This window comes from Ostrea edulis, chromosome 3 (assembly GCF_947568905.1).
Source record: "Ostrea edulis chromosome 3, xbOstEdul1.1, whole genome shotgun sequence".
Classification (NCBI taxonomy): Eukaryota; Metazoa; Mollusca; class Bivalvia; order Ostreida; family Ostreidae; genus Ostrea; species Ostrea edulis.
In genome coordinates this window covers 51,867,205-51,887,946 of record NC_079166.1, presented here as the reverse complement: position 1 = coordinate 51,887,946, position 20,742 = coordinate 51,867,205, and the positions used below count along the sequence as shown (strand labels likewise).

General features: G+C 36.9%; 1 protein-coding gene across 1 annotated transcript in view; it reads right to left on the bottom strand.

The window, feature by feature from the left end:
- LOC125676439 (cation-independent mannose-6-phosphate receptor-like) overlaps positions 1 to 20,742 on the bottom strand; it is a 206,367-nt gene that overhangs the window by 11,553 nt on the left and 174,072 nt on the right. Inside the window, exons 37-41 of the mRNA XM_056158098.1 lie at positions 15,236 to 15,313; positions 10,836 to 10,993; positions 10,533 to 10,636; positions 5,877 to 5,962; positions 5,515 to 5,667 (exon numbers count right to left, since the gene is read on the bottom strand). Of these exons, the coding sequence (XP_056014073.1) occupies positions 5,515 to 5,667; positions 5,877 to 5,962; positions 10,533 to 10,636; positions 10,836 to 10,993; positions 15,236 to 15,313 (579 nt within the window). The remainder of the gene's footprint in view (positions 1 to 5,514; positions 5,668 to 5,876; positions 5,963 to 10,532; positions 10,637 to 10,835; positions 10,994 to 15,235; positions 15,314 to 20,742) is intronic.

Below are 20,742 nucleotides of genomic sequence, written 5' to 3'. Positions count from 1 at the left end.
AAACTTTGATCCCCGTTGTGGCATCAACCTACCCCGGGAGCCATGATTTTTGCAAACTTGAATCTGCAATATGTCAGAAAGCTTACATGTAAATGTAAACTTTTCTGGACTAGTGGTTCTATAGAAGATTTTTAAAGATTTTCCCTATATATTTGTATGTAAAACTTTGACCCCATTGTGGCCCCAACCTATCCCCGGGGTCCGTCATGTTAACAAACTTGAAACTGCGCTATGCCAGGAAGCTTTCATGTGAATGTAAACTTTTCTGGTCCAGTGATTCTTCATCAGAAGATTTTTAATGATTTTCTCTATATATTTTTATGTAAAATTTTGATCCTCTATTGTGGCCCCACCCTATCCCTGGAGGCCATAATTCTAACAGACTTGAATCTGGTACTTTCCTGGCTTAGTGGTTTTTGAGAAAAAGATTTCTAAAGATTTTCCCATTATATTTGTATATAAAACTTTGATCCCTAATTTTTTTGGCCCCATCCTACCCCCAGGGGCCATGATTCTAACAAACTTGAATCTGCATTATGTCAGGAAGCTTTCATGTAAATTCGTACTTTCCTGGCTCCTGGCTCAGTGGTTCTTGGGAAGAAGATTTTCCCTATATATTAGTATGTAAAACTTTGATCCCCTATAGTGGCCCCAGCCTACTCCGGGGGGGGGGGGGGGGGGGGGGGGGGGGGAGGGTCTGTGTGTGTGTGTGTGTGTGTGTGTGTCATGTCAGAAAGCATCCATGTAAATTTGCACTTGGCTCAGTGTTTCTTCAGAAGAAGATTTTCAAAATTTTCCCCTATATATTCGCTTGTAAAACTTTGATCCTTTATTGTGGCCCCAACATTCCCCCGGGGGTCATGGTTTTAACAAACTTGAATCTGCACTATGTCAGGAAGCTTTTATGTAAATTTCAGCTTTTCTGGCCCAGTGGTTCTTGAGAAGAATTTTTTAAAATGAATGAAAACACCAATAATTTTTGCATTTTTGTGATTATCTCCCCTTTGAAGGAGGTATGGCCCGTCATTTGAACAAACTTGAAAGCTCTTCACCCAGGAATGCCTTCTGCCAAGTTTGGTTTAAACTGGCCAAGTGGTTCTGGAGAAGAAGTCAAAAATGTAAAAAGTTTGCAGACAGACAGATGGCAGACAACAGGCTTTCAGCTCAGGTGTACTAAATATTATGAAAATTTTTAACAAGTGTGGACTGATGCTGAAGTATGACGGTTCATTGATTTTGTTATAATCGGCCTTTCCTCCTATTTTCAAGTCTTTTTAGTGGATGGAGGGTCGATGCCTTCCTAAACTTTCCTTTTTTCTCTCAGGGCTTACTTGTATTATTTTTATCCACCATAACATCTCGAGTCCTGAATACGTTATACAATAACCACAGTTTGTGAATGTATAAAAGTAAAATTGGAACCAGACACGTGAATGAATTTTACAGCCCTAACAGTCCTGCTATTTGTTTCAGAGGTTTTATACATTTTTGTAGCACTAATAGCTTATAAATGGAGGCCGAGTAAAAATATCTTATAAATCATTTTACAACATGAAAGTTTCACAAAGGTATATATATACATTTTTGGTTTCAATCTGAATCACTGTGATACATGCACTATACAATTTCTAATATTCTATAAACAAAATCAAACTGCAATAAAAAGAAGAAGAGTAGAACAGGATTTTCCACTTTATATTACTAATATAAATTGTAATTTTATATCATTTAATGCACACAGACAATGCAATACAAGCTGTTTGTTCTTATTCATGTTGAAAGTTTTCTAAAACAACATGCTAATTCATAAATAGCATTGTGTTTATCATTGTGTTTACTTGGAATCATGCCGATTCTGTATTATCATAATATATGTTTTATGGTGTGACCGTTGAGACGAGCGAAGACCCTCAACATCTTGCAAAACGACTTTTAAGCAATCATTTATCGCGGGAAATATAATGTGGTTGATGTAAAGAGTGCATTGTGACGTCACCATTAACTGCAATTTTTTCTATCTTTCAAACCAAGAAAGTATCCACAACAAAACGTACCAAGCTATGAGAAAGTTTGTCTGGAATTTAAAATCATTTATGGTACTTTCCAAACCATTTATTTGTTTTATCTACGGGGTTGTCAATGGAGTATACCGCAGTGACAGCGACATTTTATTAGAGGCATTATGGGTAGCCCCCATCATTTTTCAGCTGATGAAGAGCAAATCACGTGACTCAGTTGTGTAATCATTGGAGCGAGCTCGCCGTGTCGCTTTGGCTCGCTATTAAATTGTGCAGGGAATTTAAATCAATTATTACCACAAAAATGCACGCCTAATGAAAACATGTGAAGGAAGGGAGAGTGTATGTAATACAAGAGGCCCATGGTCCTAGAATCGCTCTTCTGATACATTGTAGAACAGGCAAAAATTCTCACTAACCAAGATTCGTCAATACTTCTCATTACCAGCTCATTAGAGTTATCGCGCTTTGATGACTCTTGTGCGTCATTGGTAAGAAAATGCACAAGTCTCGCGAGTAAGTGCGAGATTACTGGGACATAAACGAAACGTTCATAGCACCCCCCCCCCCTTTTTTTAAGTTAAAGTACATTGTGTATCTTTAAATAGAATAGCCATTGGTCAAACTGCATTTTTTAAATATTCTAACACTAGTTTATCAAGGATGTTACATGTTTTTTTTTTAAACTCTACTACACCTAATTTAAAAATTCCAAACAACGATGTTCTCTGTCCTAAGTCAATCAATATTTTGTAATTTTCAAAATAGCTTAGATGTAGTTTGGAAACGCATTTGTTGTGTTAATTAGTGTTATAAACGTCTTAAAAATGCAGTTTGGCAAATATATAACTTATTCTAAAATATTGAAAAATGAGAGAGAGAGAGAGAGAGGGGGGGGGGGGGGGGGGTGTTGTACATGAACGATTACAAAGTCCATGCCCATATGAACCTGTCCAAATTGTATGATAAAATGGAATGTCTTCATAGTCTGACAGAATAATTCTAATAACATATGAATCCCATTAATTACAAGAAAAGTTATTGTGTCGGATACATGTGCATTTTGGTTTTTCCCTTCACAGTTCTTCTTGCGATTGATGCTTTATATCGGTGAGATTTGGAGGATCCTTCACATAGTTTAATAAGTTCGTCTGTTTTCTTGTAAGAATAATCAATTCCTAAATTTGCCTTTAGAATTTTAATCAGTGTCGTGGTTTGCAGTCGGTTATAATATGTATTCGATACCATAATTTATATTACGTATGCCTATAAGTAATGTTTACGTATGTTGTCCCGGTAGCATGACTTTACGCGCCTTTAATTTGAAGAGTTCCACTAATGGAAATGGTAAGTATTAACAAGGTTTTAAAGACCTATCACAAGATAGTGTATGAACGGGATATCATAGAGTACACTATTAAATTAGGCAATCAAAATAATTACAAAATGAAGTTACTTAACCTACATGCATATCTGGGTAGTACATATTTCTCTTCTACATGAATTTTTTCAAGGGACATAGAGACAGTTGGGGTGCTGAATACTGAATTTACTATTTGGTCGACACATTCCAAAGACTCAAGATGCATCAACTGACAAAGTTTGATAATTGAAGTCAAATAGTATCTGAAATATTCAGATATAAATGTCAAATTCCAAAAGTAGGTCACAGTGACCTACTTTTTGTTCGACACACTCTGAAGACTCAAGACCCATCAACTGACAAAGTTTGATGATTGTAAGTCAAATAGTATCTGAAATATTCAAATATAGCCGTCAAAATCCAAAAATAGGTCACGGTGACCTACTTTTTAGTTAACACACTCTGAAGACTCAACATGCATCAACTGACAAAGTTTGATAATTGTAAGCCAAATAGTATCTGAAATATTCAAACTATGAAGACTCAAGATGCATCCACTGACAAAATTTTGATGATCCTAGCTTTCATAGTGTCCAAAATATGCATCTAAAATTGAAAATTTGAAATTTGAATGTCTGCAAAATTCAAAAAGTAGGTCACTGTGATCTACCTTTTTTTTTTTTATAAATATGTTTCAAGGCCTCTAGATGCATCAACTTACAAGGTTTGATGATTCTAAACCTCTCCGTATCTGAAATAACCTAAAATGTATTCATAAACGATTAGCCATAAAATTCAGAAAGTAGGTCATGGTGACATACTTTTCACATGACGCAGTTCAAGGTCCCATGATCCATCAACTGACAACTTTTGATGATCATAGGATCAAAATTGTCCAAGATATGCATCAAAATCCATTTAATAATAATTACCTGCAAAATTCAAAAAGTAGGTCACCATGACCTACTTTTGAGACAACATGATATTAGGTCCTAAGATGCATCAACTGACAAAATTTGATGATCTTAGTCCTTATACTAAGCAAAATATCAAAGTTTTAACAAAACAAAATTTAAGATAAACTTTCAAGTGACCTTGAGACCACACCCTTTGCCCCAGGATGATGCCTTGAACAATTTTTTTTTTATCTACAACCTATCCTCATCCTTATGCATAAGTTTGGTGATAATTTGCCCAGTGGTTCTTGAGAAGAAGATTTTTTAGCAACCACTACTTTTGTTTGCATTTTCCTAATTATCTCCCCTTGTTAAAGGATCACAACCCTAGTTTTAGTACAAATGAAAGCCCTTGGGCCAAGGATACCCTGTGACAAATTTGACAAAAATTGGCCATGGGGTTCTTGAGATATAGCCCTTTTTCCAAAATGTTTATGCACACCGCACGCCACACATAAGGCCATATGATTAGCTCTTTGAGCCTTCGGCTCAGAAGAGCTAAAAATTGGGAGACAATAATACTCAGCCCGAATTCATCAGAAACATATATAACAGAGATTAATAGCATCTTTCCTAAGTCTCGTATTATCTTACGGTCCCGTTTTCCAATAAAAATGCACACACTGATTTAAATTGCATATTACATCTTTTAAATAATGAAAGATATCAAGTTCAAACCTTTCAAATCCTATCATGAAAACATTCAAGATACAATATTTTTAGAACATATTTCACTTCAAAGTGAAATGAAAGTAAAGTTAATAAAGTAAAGGTTTCAAAAGGTGACAAGAAAAAAACTCGGCAAAATTGGCAAGATTTCAGCAAATACATGTAGTTACGATTTGCCTATTTCTTTGTTAATAGTATATTCGTTGATCATCAAATCATTTCAAAACTTCTTACATTTAATTCCAATTTATGACAGGATTGAAATAAACTTAAATCAGTATAAATTTATCAAACCAATAAATAGGAATTAACAATCTATAGGTGCATGGGACCGTCACATATTTTAAGCGGTAAATATGCCACCATAGTAGTTGCATATCTCTGATATATAGGTTTTGAATTCATGTAACACACCAAAATATGTTATCCCCCTTATAAACCTTAATTGTTCCTCATGATTCAGAGTGTCATTAATTTCTATACATACTGTAACCATGCATGCACAGACCTTCTCTCCTTTTTGTGGAACACTATCAGTAGCAGACACATAACAATGGCGCTGAGGAAGACAGCTACAATAGTGGCTACAGTTTTAGATTTGACAGCTGGTGATGTCGTGGCTGGTGTTGCCTCATCATTTCCAATAGGCTTAGGATTCACTCTGTGAATAACACATAACACAAAAATACACATCTGTGGTAAAAACAAGCATCAACTTTTACAGATATTTGCCTTCAAAGTTAGTCATGCTGTGATTGGCTAAAGTAGTCACATTTATTGTCTCAGGTCACCAGAACATGATCCTCAATATGATGTAGCTATGAGTAGCTGAGTAAATCTATTATCTCACTGTAATTAGACAGAACTTACACAACAGGATGTGCACAGGTGTAAGGGTTCTCCCAGATAAAAATGTAAGTGCAGTCCATAGAATCAAACAAAAACTGTGGGTTACTCTGAAAAAAAAAAGAGAAAGATCTTTCTGTAAGCCTCATGTAACCCAACCAGAGAATGTGGAATCCTCAACACTTGTTAATTCTATATCATTATGGTCTTTGGACATGATAAATTAACTGGCCAATCCCTCCCTGCTACATAGGCTCCAAACTTATCACCAAAACCCCACATACAACATTTGGGGGAACTGGCCACCAGTTTGATGCCTGTGCACCAAATTGATATGTCTGTGTGTGATAAAGCATTTGAAAACAAGAGGTACTGTGAGCAATGCTCACTAAGAATACCCCCCGCTTACCCCAATCTCCCAAAGGGTGTAGGTAATAGGTAAAACTTCAGTATTATGATCCAAAAGGTATCTAGGAACACAGCATCTCCATGCGATGAAAAAAGCCATTAAAGAATTTAAATGGAAACCATATTGCTACTTCGATGTCCAGTGCACATGACCTTTGACCTTTTGACCCCAAAATTGATAGGGAACATCTTCATCCCATGGGTAGTCCATATGTATGATATGGTGACTGTAGGTGGAAAGGATAACGCTTTAGAGCCTGGAAACCATATTGCTACTTCGATGTCCAGTGCGCTTGACCTTTGACCTTTTGACCCCAAAATCGATAGGGAACATCTTCATCCCATGGGTAGTCCATATGTATGATATGGTGACTGTAGGTGGAAAGGATAACCCTTTAGAGCCCGGAAACCATATTACTACTTCGATGTCCAGTGCGCTTGACCTTTGACCTTTTGACCCCAAAATCGATAGGGAACATCTTCTTCCCATGGGTAGTCCATATATATGATATGGTGACGGTAGGTGGAAAGGATAATGCTTTAGATTCCGGAAACCATTGCGTCTACAGACGGACGGACGGACAACCCGATTCCAGTATACCCCCCCCACAACTTGTTGCGGGGGGTATAATAAGATGTCAATGAACCACATTGCTCACCTGAGCAACAAAAAGTTTATAGTAACATAAATGTCAGTCTAGGCTTTGTGAAGTTGCTTGCATTATCAATTCAACAATTATGTAAAATTAAACTTTTAATGTATATTCTGAAAAGATTTCACCGATTGATTGAACAATCTTTGATTCAACAATTTTTCAGTTATATGGTGGCGCCAATTTTTAATTGGTGGAAGAGAGAACCCAGATATAATGTACCTAGAAAGAGATCACCGACCTTCCACAAGTAACTGGGAAACTCTCTCACTTACCAGCGTGAGCGGGATTCGAACCTGCGCAGAACAGAGGTGAGAGGCAATGTGATTTTGAGTGTGATGCTCTAACCACTATGCCACGGAGGCCAAAATATATAACCAATGTTAAACTTTGCTAGAACTCATTGTGGCTGCACCCTACAGGGATCACACCATGAACAAACCTGAAACTACACTACAGGAGAATGCTTGCAAATAAATTTAACAATTTTTACCCTCGTGGTGTTTGAAAGAAGATTCTTTTTTATAACAAATGTTTGAGTCTGAACCTCAATTTTCGCCTTCTCCTAGCTCTGGAGTCATTGTATGAACAAATCTGATAAAAGATCACATGAGGATGATTGACCATCTGCACCCTTGTAATTTTATTGAAAGATTTTCAAAAATTTTTCATTTACATGTGTATATACCAATGCTAAATTCGGAACTGCTACTAATTGGCCCCACCGATACCATCATGGTATGAACAAATGTGAAACTTCACTAGATAATAAATCTTCCATATTTAATTCAACTTTATAGTTTTTGAAAAGAAAATTTTCCTATATACACATGTACAACCAATGATGAACTTTGAACCCCTATCATGGTTCTGCCCTGGCCCCAGGGGTCATGGTATGAACAAATTTGAAAATACACTATGTGAGGATGATTGCATCAATGTTAAACTTTGTACCTCTACCATAGCCCTGGCCTGGTTCTAACCATCATGTTTATGAACAAACTTAAATCTTAAACATTATACAAGAGGCCCATGGGCCACATCGCTCACCTCAGTCACCTTGGTCCGTATCTGAAGACTATCCATATATATTTGCATGTTAAACCTTAGTCCCTATTGTGGGCCCAACCTAACCCCGGAGGCCATGATTTTTACAAACTTGAATCTGCACTAAGTCAGAAAGCTTTCATGTAAATGTCAACTTCTTTGGCCCAATGGTTCTTGAGAAGATGTTTAAAGATTTTCCATATATATTTTTATGTAAAACTTTGATCCCTTATTGTGACCCCAACCTACCCTGGTAGGTAGCAGTATCAGAGGAAATTAAGAAGAGGAGGTGGTGCTGGCTAGGCCATGTTTTGAGAATGGATCCCACATCGATCCCACATGTTGCTCTAAGATGGACACCAGCAGGGAAGAGAAAAAGAGGTCGCCCAAAAGAGACATGGAGGAGAGCAGTAGAAAGAGAGATGAAGGAACAAGGATGGACTTGGGGACAAATAAAGACTTGGTCTCAAGACAGAGCATACTGGAGGTTTCTAGTGGAAGCCTTATGTGTAAACCAGCACGAAGAGGACCAAGTAAGTAACCTACCCCCAGGGGCCAAGATTTGAAACATAAGGCCCATGGGCCACATCGCTCACCTGAGTAACCTTGGCCCATATCTGAAGACTTTCCATATATATTTGCATGTAAAACCTTAGTCCCTATTATGGCCCAAACTACCCTTTGCAAACTTGAATCTACACTATGTCAGAAAGCTTTCATGTAAATGTCAACTTCTTTGGCCCAATGGTTCTTGAGAAGAAGATTTTTAAAGACTTTTCCTATATCTGTATGTAAAACTTTGACCCCCCCTCCCCCACTTGTGGCCCCATCCTACCCCCCGGGGGCCATGATTTGAACAAACTTGAATCTGCACTATGTCAGAAAGTTTTCTTGTAAATATCAGCTTTTCTGACTCAGTGGTTATTGAGAAAAAGATTTTAACTATATATTTGTATGTAAAACTTTGATCCCCCTTGTGGCCCCATCCTACCCCTGGGGACCATGATTTGAACAAACTTGAATCTGCACTATGTCAGAAAGTTTTCATGTAAAAATCAGCTTTTCTGGCTCAGTGGTTCTTAAGAAGATTTTTCCTATATATTTGTATGTAAAACTTTGATCCCCTATTGTGGCCCCATCCAACCCCCGGAGCCCATGATTTGAACAAACTTGAATCTGCATTATGTCAGGAAGATTTCATGTAAATCTCAGCTTTTCTGGCTTAGTGGTTCTTGAGAAGAAGATTTTTAAAGTTTTTCCCTATATATTTGTGTGTAAAACTTTGATCCGCCCTTGTGGCCCCATCCTACCACCGGGGGCCATGATTTGAACAAACTTGAATCTGCAATATATCAGGAAGCTTTCAGGTAAATTTCTGCTCTTCTGGCCCAGTGGTTCTTGAGAAGAAGATTTTTAAATGACCCCACCCTATTTTTGCATTTTTGTGATTATCTCCCCTTTGAAAGGGACATGGCCCTTCATTTGAACAAACTTGAAAGCCCTTCACCCAAGGATGCTTTTGGCCATGTTTGGTTGAAATTGGCCCAGTGGTTCTGGAGAAGAAGTCGAAAATGTGAAAAGTTTAACAGACAGATGGACGGACGGACAGACAGACAGACCGACGATGGACAAAAAGTGATCAGAAAAGTTCACTTGAACCTTCGGTTCAGGTGAGCTAAAAACCTGAATCTGCACTATGCCAGGAAGCTTTCATGTAAATCTCAGCTCTTCTGGCTCAGTGGTTCTTGAGGAGAAGACTTTTTAAAGATTTTCCCTATATATTTCTATGTAAAACTTTGATCCCCTATTGTGGCCTCATCCTATCCCCGGGGGCCATGATTTCACTATGTTAGGCAGCTTTCATGTAATTGTCAGCTCCTCTGGCCCAGTGGTTCTTAGGAAGAAGATTTTTAAATGACCCTAACCTAATTTTGCATTTTTGTGATATCTCCCCTTTGAAGGGGGCATGGCCCTTCATTTGAACAAAGTTGAAAGCCCTTCACCTAAGGATGCTTTGTGCCAAGTTTGGTTGAAATTGTCCCTGTGGTTCTGGAGAAGAAGACAAAAATGTGAAAAGTTTACAACAACAATGACAGACAACAGACAAATTTTTATCAGCTTCGGCTCAGGTGAGCTAATAAGGAATATTTCTTACAAGCGTCAGCTTTTCTGGTTTCTTGGTTTTTGAAAAGAAGATGTACAAAACATCTCATCCCAATTTTACAATTTCTTAAATACCTCCTCTTGGAAATAGAAAATATAGGGCCCATCTTTTGAACAAACTTAAATCCCCTTCATCCAAGATTGATTTGTGTTTGGTTGAAAATGGAAAAGAAATAAAATATGTGAAAAGTTTATCATTCAATTTGGCAACAGATTGATTTGATGCCAGAAAGAAAGGCAGACAAATTTTGATCCGAAAAGCTCAGGTGTATGAACTAGAACCAGAACAAATGATTGACACATGAACAAACAGATGGATCAATGATTAAAAACTTGTATATTACTTGTGTTCAGATAACATTATGATAGTATATAATGATATATAATTTCTAGCTCTTATTGAGCATACCAGTCCATCATGATTACAGTGAAACTGTACAATGCTGGTGATCTTCTTTTGGGCATCCTTGTCGCAATTTTGGTTTGTTGTTAATACAACCTCTAAGATGTCATCTGAAACAGGAAATACACCCTCAAGAACAAGTCAACTTCATGTTACAGTTGTAGTTCATAGCATTATAACACCATAAACCATGAATCTTTCTGATATGATGATGGTACATAAAATAGATCTATTGCCTAATTAGGATGTTATGTTATGTTATGTAGTCTAAGCCTTTTGTTATGCAAAACCACTCATCTGTTTACTGACCCTCAATATAAAACTGTTGTCCCTCCATGACCCCAAGGGTTGTCTTGATGACCTGAGACTTGTCTAGCCTACAAATGGCCGCATGGTCAGGACATGAAGTTCCAGTTCCAGACAAATCAATCTGGTAGTCTGTAGAATCTCCAGAAATTGTGTGGAGCCTGATCAAATAAAAACATTGATTTGGAAACTGTGTAATAGCAACTACAAGCCACTGCACTGCAAGCTCTAATGAATAAATTGCATAAAAAAGCTGTGCATCCATCCAGAAAAAAATCTTTGACAATAACCCAGATGTCCCTCGTAAAACATGGTGTTGATCGATCACGTGTTTCCATAGCTAGTGCATGCTTCACAATGTCTAAATTTTATGGAAATGCAATGTCCATTGCACAGCCACCTGAATATATGCACTTCCCCTTTATGATAGCATCATAAATACAAGAGTTGTCAGAAGACAACACAGCTAGCCGGAAAGCATGACTCTACTTAACCTATCATTCAAAAGGTTAAAGTTTTTGAAAATTTGGTCAAAGTTCAAGGTTACTAGGTCAAAAGTTTTGATACCAAATCAAAGGCCTGGTCCTGAGGCATCTAAATATGAAACATCAAATCCCTATCCCTTTGGTTCAAAAGATATAGCCAAGGTTAAAGGACACAACTTATGTTTCTAAACTTTTTCATTTTTTTCAGCAAAATTAATTCTTTTCATGCCTAAAACTACTTTAAATGTGTTTTAAATAAAATATTTTGCATAGTTTTTTAGTTGGAAAGCGATGAAATTCAAATCTTGCAATATGCATATTTACTTTCGCTATTTTACGATATCATATGTGCCCTCGGGTTTGAAAACAACTAATAGCCAAATATTTCATAAACAGATTAGATTTAATTGACAAAAAACCAATTATCACGTTAAAGGCTTGTAAAAAACATTGTGCCGTTTAAGGGTGTACTAGTTGTCGGTAGAAAGGATTTAGATTGAGTATTTTCAATTTTTCGAAGGAAAGTATGAGAAAAACAAGAGGCCCATGGGCCACATCGCTCACCTGAGTAACCTTGGCCCATATCTGAAGACTTTCCATATATATTTGCATGTAAAACCTTAGTCCCTATTATGGCCCAAACTACCCTTTGCAAACTTGAATCTACACTATGTCAGAAAGCTTTCATGTAAATGTCAACTTCTTTGGCCCAATGGTTCTTGAGAAGAAGATTTTTAAAGCTTTTTCCTATATTTGTATGTATGTAAAACTTTGACCCCCCCCTCCCCCACTTGTGGCCCCATCCTACCCCCAGGGGCCATGATTTGAACAAACTTGAATCTGCACTATGTCAGAAAGTTTTCATGTAAAAATCAGCTTTTCTGACTCAGTGGTTCTTGAGAAGAAGATTTTAAAAGATTTTTCCTATATATTTGTATGTAAAACTTTGATCCCTATTGTGGCCCCATCCAATCCCTGGGGACCATGATTTGAACAAACTTGAATCTGCATTATGTCAGGAAGCTTTCATGTAAATCTCAGCTTTTCTGGCTTAGTGGTTCTTGAGAAGAAGATTTTTAAAGTTTTTCCCTGTATATTTGTGTGTAAAACTTTGATCCACCCCTTGGGGCCCCATCTTATCCCCGGGGGCCATGATTAAAACAAACTTGAATCTGCACTATGTCAGAAAGTTTTCATGTAAAAATCAGCTTTTCTGGCTCAGTGGTTCTTGAGAAGAAGATTTTTAAAGATTTTTCCTATATATTTGTATGTAAAACTTTGATCCCCTATTGTGGCTCCATCCAATCCCAGGGGCCCATGATTTGAACAAACTTGAATCTGCATTATGTCAGGAAGCTTTCATGTAAATCTCAGCTTTTCTGGCTTAGTGGTTCTTGAGAAGAAGATTTTTAAAGTTTTTCCCTATATATTTGTATGTAAAACTTTGATCCGCCCTTGTGGCCCCATCCTACCACCGGGGGCCATGATTTGAACAAACTTGAATCTGCAATATATCAGGAAGCTTTCAGGTAAATTTCTGCTCTTCTGGCCCAGTGGTTCTTGAGAAGAAGATTTTTAAATGACCCCACCCTATTTTTGCATTTTTGTGATTATCTCCCCTTTGAAAGGGACATGGCCCTTCATTTGAACAAACTTGAAAGCCCTTCACCTAAGGATGCTTTTGGCCAAGTTAGGTTGAAATTGGCCCATTGGTTCTGGAGAAGAAGTCGAAAATGTGAAAAGTTTACGGACAGACGGACGCCGGACAAAATGTGATCAGAATAGCTCACTTGAACCTTCGGTTCAGGTGAGCTAAAAACGTGGATAATTTTTTGTTAAAGCAAGAACTTTACTTTTAAAATAGCACCCAGTCATGACCTTTGTCCATGTACTTTTTAAAAACCACTTGGACAGAGACCTAGATAAACTGCAAGAAAACGGATATATCGAAACTATAAACACTGCTAGGCCTACAGCATATACATTCTGTTCTGGTCTTCAAATTTAATACACTCAGATCAACTGACCTTCACCTTGTAACAACATATACAATGTAACTTGTGCTCCCAGTTTCTACCAACTGGAATATTTACAAAATGTTTAGAGATATAAAATAATTGAATTTTTAATCATAAATGATAAAATATTGTGTTTCCTAACTTTAAATTGAATTATAAAATTATGCCTCATTGAACTTGTAACATATCTTGACCCTGAGTGTGTCAGAATAATGCTGTGCTCTCACTTCCTAATGATGTGCAAATCACAATTAAAAAATAATAATATGATTGCTTTATTAAAATAAAATATTGTGATTTTCACTTTAAATTTTATTAATATTTTTATTGATTTGTGTTTTTTCTTCTTCTTTCAGATATGCAACCATGACAGTAGCTAGGCCTAGTTGTCAACAATGCAATGTATCATAATTTGTCTATAATCTAAAAATAAATAATAATTGCACTATTCATTTTAGAAAAAATCGCTAAAACGCACCAAAGATGCGTATGGCCGAGTTGCAGTTTGGAAAATTATGCACGCTTGCATTCACAAAGTAAAAACATGCACATATTTAATATAGATTATAAGTATGAAGCTTTGAATGGCCGCAATAGGTATTTAGTGTGATAATGACCTTGACCTTTGGATTTCAAAGGCAACATGAATCTTGAATGTCATCAGGATTTGAAGTCTGATAAACATGCACCAGCAAGTACATGTATAAAAGTTAGAGGCAAGCTCAAATCTACAGTATATAGTGAAAAAGAGGCCTTGACCTTTTGACCTCAAAATAAATAGGAACCTTTCTCTTTTGGATGTGATCATGTTATGTAAGTCTCACAAAGATGCACCAAAAAGTATGAAAGTTAGAGACCGGACAAGCTAATTGTGGACACCGCCTGCCCGCCCACTCGACTGGATGCCCATCCTTCGCCAATTTAAAAGCCAAGATTTGCTACGCAACTCGGCTAAAAACAGTGCCAATTACAGATGTATAAAGGAATAACATTACCAAATAGTGTGTAGATAGCGACCCATATAAACATTATTTACTCGCAATATTGCTGATTTCATACTCATTTTCCTCGCTATATTTGGGTATTTACATCGCTATTTGTATGCACTGGTGGCTAAAACATATAAGACTCCAAACAGCTGTGTGATGTCATAACCTACCTATACAGCTGTGTGATGTCATAACTTACCCATACAGCTGTGTGATGTCATAACCTTCCCATACAGCTGTGTGATGTCATAACTTGTCCATACAGCTGTGTGATGTCATAACTTACCCATACAGCTGTATGATGTCATAACTTACCCATAAAGCTTTGTGATGTCATAACTTACCCATAAAGCTTTGTGATGTCATAACTTACCCATACAGCTGTGTGATGTCATATCTTACCCATACAGCTGTGTGATGTCATATCTTACCCATACAGCTGTGTGATGTCATAACTTACCCATAAAGCTTTGTGATATCATAACTTACCCCAATCGGAACTCCTCGAATGTCTCACGTGCTCGACATAGATCTCAGATGTAATACGATGGCATCCATGAGTGAATTTGATGCATTGTCAACTATGACGTCACAGCCTACTGCACTACGTTACGTACGTCATAGCTAGCAATGCATCAAATTCACTCATGGATGCCATCGTATTACATCCGAGATCTATGTCGAGTGCGCGAGACATTTGAGGAGTTCCGATTGTAACTTACCCATAAAGCTTTGTGATGTCATAACTTACATGCGTTTGGACGTGGATCGACGTAAGAATTGCATCAAATTGATGCATTTCTTCGCCAGAAGCGTGCCTGTAGAAAAGGTTAAAAGGCCAGAACCGAATCCCTGTATAATGTGTTATCTATATTTTCGCCACAGATTCAGTTTGTGATGTCATAACTTACCCATAAAACTTTGTGATGTCCACTAGTGCACCTGACCTGGGATCCATAATTTCCCCCTTGTTCTCTTTAACGCTGTGTCTATAATAAATTAAGTAAGTCATTTTACATAATTCTGAAATTCATCGCAATGTTTGACAATTTCTTGTTAAAGGTCATATGAAACGATATCCTGAAGAAATTGAGTTATGTTTGGAAATTCATAATCAAGGTGTATTAAACAATAATTCATTTTTAATTTTTTTTATTCAATGCATTATAACATTACAACAGCTGATCAAATGTACTCGATCATGAAAATGATTTTTGATGATCGCGGCTTATCTCCCTTGCTGATGACGTCAAAAAGACCCACTGTGATGTAAACAACTAGGCTTATAACATAGAATCCTTCATTAGTACGAGTGTGAGATAGGGAAATTCCACCGAGGGGACAAGATTCGCAGTCTTGGACGAGGCTTTGCCGAGTCCTAGACAGCGAATCTTGTTCCAGAGGTGGAATTTCCCTATCCCACACGAGTAAATAATGAAGGATTATTTTTCTCACATTTTAACTACAGTTTAGTGCATAAAATTAGGAGCTTTCAGAAAATTTTAGATTATCAAAATCCTCATTTGAACTTCGATGCAAAAACTAATTAGATAGGAAGAAAGAGCATACCCGAAAATGGTTTACACTGTAAGTGTAAACTAAAAAACCCAAGGTTGTCCACCAGAAAGCTATACTACATTAAAATTTAAAGATAACAATGCAATATATTTTTACTTCACTGTGTAACGTAAATCTTCACCGTGTAACGTAAATCATAGAAAATATATGATGTCACAATCAAATGACATCGCAGCAGTGTGAGACTAATAGAATCCTTCATTAGTACGAGTGTGGGATACGGAAATTCCACCGAGGGGACAAGATTCGCAGTCTAGGACGAGGCTTTGCCAAGTCCTAGACAGCGAATCTTGTTCCAGAGGTGGAATTTCCCTATCCCACACGAGTAAATAATGAAGGATTATTTTTCTCACATTTTACCTACAGTTTAGTGCATAAATTTGGGGGCTTTGGGAAAATTCTAAATTATCAAAATCCTCATTTCAACTTCGATGCAAAAATTAATCAGATAGACAGAAAGAGAATACCCGAAAATGGTTTACACTTTAAGTGTAAACTAAAAAACCCAAGGTTGTCCAACAGAAAGCTATACACATTAAAATTTAAAGATAACAAAGCAAAATAATTTTACTTCACCGTGTAACGTAAATCTTCACCGTGTAACGTAAATCATAGAAAATATATGACGTCACAATCAAATGACGTCGCAGCAGTGTGAGACAGAAAAATCTCACATGGCTATCTCGCACGGGTAAAGTCGATCTCACACTGGTGATAATGTGAGAAAGAAAAATCTCACGTGGCTGTCTCACATGGGTAAAGTCGATCTCACACTGGTGATAATGTGAGAAAACTAAGTACTAAATGCATAGCTTTGAGATATGCCACAGTGTGCTGCATTTAATTGTAGTACATGTGTTAGAGGGTAGAAGAGGGTGCATATGTACCTCTTCCCAAGGGATACTAGATTTAGAAAAAAAATATAGGCCTACGGGTACAAAATCTCCGACGCGATCACTCGATGGATTTGTTGCCATGAACACTGCACTTCAGTACATCCTAGCCAAACAATGTGGACACAGATAGATCAATTTAAAATCAGACGCTGTGCAGATCATTTTTTATTATCCAAAGACTGAGGCAAATCAAATTATAAATTAAAGTCAACCGCTTAGTTAAAGCGAAGACACTGGAAGTATGTATTACTAAATCACACAATGGTTGGTTATCATTGTAATCACAAAAACACATTCCATCAATGAACATGAACTTTGAATAAATCTACTCAAAATTATATTTTATTTTCATATCTTATCTAGCCTACATTACAAACTCTATCAGTCAACGATATTCGTATAGTTTCATGTTATATAGCTACTACTAGTATATTGTAACCCAAAAGTGTGTAATTTTTATTTTCTTAATATTAAGTGTAAAATTCAGTTGAATTAAAATTATTAATAAGCCTTTCATTCTCAAATTCAAAAAGAAAATCATGAAGTATCATTCAGAAATTATAATTTATATTCCATATACTATAAATATCAGTACAGATAACTAAACATGCATAAATAATAAAAAAATTCATTAAAATATTTGAACAGCGGGGATGTAAAGTTAGAAAGTAAATACATGTACCTGCTATAGAATTAACACAAGCAATATTTATGTATCACTTTTAAATTGGGACACACGCGGAAAGCTGGAAACACTAGCTGATTATGAAGAACCGTGCGCCAGTATCACAGATGACATCCATGATACATTTGCCACATTTAGGGTACTCTACACCTACAAAAACATTTTAGCGCTATTTCAATATTGTGGTTATTCGTATCCCGTGGGGATCCGGGTTAGAACAGGTTCTCAGTATCCCTTGCTTGTCGAAAGAGGTGGTCCTTTGGATGAGACCGCAAAAACCGAGGTCCCGTTTCACAACAGATGTGGCACGATAAAGATTCCTCCCTGCTCAATGGCCATAAGTGCCGAGCATAGGCCTTTTGCAGCCCTTCACCGGCAGTGGTGACATGAAATATTCTCGAGAGGGGTGTAAAACAATATTCAATCAATCGCATAAAAAAGAAAATGCCCGGGATTACCATTACAGATTTTAAACTATTTTTATTACGATAATTCATAAATGAACAAATGTACACACGTTTATACGACTTCTAATCTTTTTAAAATGGTAGTTAACCTTCAGTATCTGATGGCATGGGGTTTTGAAATCCACAGGCATCTAATGTATGGACAGCACTACCCAACACCCCAACCCTCTCCCATCCTGATTTTTTTTTTTTTTTTGGTGGCGATAATTTCTCAAGAATATGTGGATTCCCTGTGTAACCCATCCCAATTTCGATTTATGTAATCGTTTGACTTTCTCACATTTTGTAAGATTTAGAGATTGACCATCTACCGGCTTTATTATTACTGGTAGAAGGCCAATCTTTAAAGCTTACAAAAAGTGGGATAGAATTACATAAATCGAAATTTGCATGGGATAGACAAGGAATCCATACATTTTGGAGGAGAAATTATCCCCGAAAAAAAAGTCAGAAAAGGAGGGGGTAGTAGTGGCCATACTTCAGGTGCCTGTGCAGTGTTGACTACAATATCCTTCATCCTCTGTTGAAGAACGTTATTCGCTTGCCGTACATCATTCCTGACTGGTTTAAACTGATATGGTTGAACCACAAAATCGGACAGTTCCTCAGAAACAGAAATTAGTCCATATCCATTAAATGCAGCGAGATATTTCGTTAAACAAAACGGTAGGCCTACACTATTTTCATTGTGTGGTTTACATCGATGGGTCGTTGTGACGTCACGAACACCCAGAATCAAGAACGATATGCGGGTAACAAATTCATTCTATGTACAAGTTTACAGCTTTATTTCTCATCAATCCAAAGACAATGATTTTTTATTAAATGCAATTTGACCCTCATTCATACCCATCTTTATGTTTTTAAAGTAAAATACCACTGTTAGAAATCATTTCATATGACCTTTAAGCTTAAAGAAATTAATAATCAAATAAAAACTTTTACTCATATGTACAAGAGGGAGCGTTTCATTTGCCTTTTCATTTCATTTAATTTCTGCAGAATCTGACCTATACAACATGAGCATTTACTAACAGTACAATTGTAACTATATTATATGAATATTTCATGGCTATAAAACTTAGATTTACTGCAGATTCCTTATTTTACGCGAGTACTTAATATCGTGAATTGCCTTCTGAACGTCAAATTGCGTGATCATGAATTTGCGAGTGGTCTATTAATCAAGAGTTTTAACATGTACTTCAGCAATATGAAAATAAAAGTGAGCTATTTCATTTCCTGTGTTGTGCTTCTATACGTGATAATAAATTCTTCACATATATTTTTGAATCTAGTTATCCAATCAATGCAAATTAAAGGGGCATGGACACGGTTGAGCTGAAAATTTTGTTTTTCCTTATTTATTGTTTACAGTGCTAAAGGACACAATGCATGTTTCTAAACTTTTTCATTTTTTCAGCAAAATTAATATAGATTATTTGATGCTATATACAAATAATCCCAGTTAATTTACTAGATATTTGTATATCAGTTTTGTATCCAAGTTTGAGAAACATTTGTGGTACAACTTGTCTGATCTCTTAACCGGAAATCTCTACCGTACAAGTTAATAACCCATTACTACTTCTTATAACATTTACCCGCCACTGTCAAATGTGGCACCAGCCATCAATTGTTGAAAATTGTCAGAATTCCGCTATCACCCTTCATCATACACCCTACAACAGCTACTAGAAAGCGCTAAACCCAGGGCCAGCTCGCCAGACGACGAATATCCCTGCCTAGGTGCAGAGGAAGACTGAATAAGCCAGGCTGGGAATTCCATCCAAGCACCCATGTCTGCTATGAAATTTTTTGCAGCAGCATAGACGATTTCCCCCAGAGATGAAACCTATTGAGAGCCAAAATCAAGCATAAGCACCTGGACATCACGAAGTTAACAGCCATGCTTGCTGTCTTCTGATAATGCATCAGCATAGACGAGTTCCCCGGAGATGAAACTGGTGAGAGCCGAATTCAGGTATTGGAATATGGGCATCCAGCTTACGGTTACCTAGCAGCCAAGGCAAGCAAATATTCCCATAGGAACCTGGGTGCAACAGTTTTCACCTGCTTACCTCGCAGCAAAGTTAGGCAAGTATTACTATGCAGATACTTCTTGCAAACCAAATGATAATTTATATCGGCAAATCAACTGTTCTACATGGCTGTTAGTAATTCATATGGTATAGGGGCGAAATATTATAGTCACGTCTGTTGAAACTCCATTTCATATAATTTATATGTTTAATTCCCCCTTCTTTTTTTTTTTTCTATTGTAACACAGCACCGGCAATGTGATTAGTTACCACCGTTTCACTCCCAATTACAGATAAATACCCTTTACTTTCCCATCACTTTGTAGTAACTCTGTATACAGCAGCATGCTTATTGGCTCACTTGTTATCAGCCAATCATTATTCCATTACTACGTAACCTCTACATTGAGGAAATCCACTACCCAATTCTGCCATTTGGTAAAGTCTATATTAGGCAACATGTTTATCAACAAACTACTTTCTAGTTCTGTCGTTGGTTCATATCCTATCACAGTAATATACCCAGTTGGTAGTGGAGGAAGATTGGCATAAATTCCAGTTATCCATACTACACTTGTAGTTCCTATTATTACCAGCTTAAGGGAGCACTTCACCCCTTAGCAAAACACATGCATGGTGTTGCCTTCACAATTGTGGCTCCAGTACTTGGCAATTTCTTTTATATATATATATATATATATATATATATATATATATATATTGGTTACCAATGCCATGCATCATCAAAAA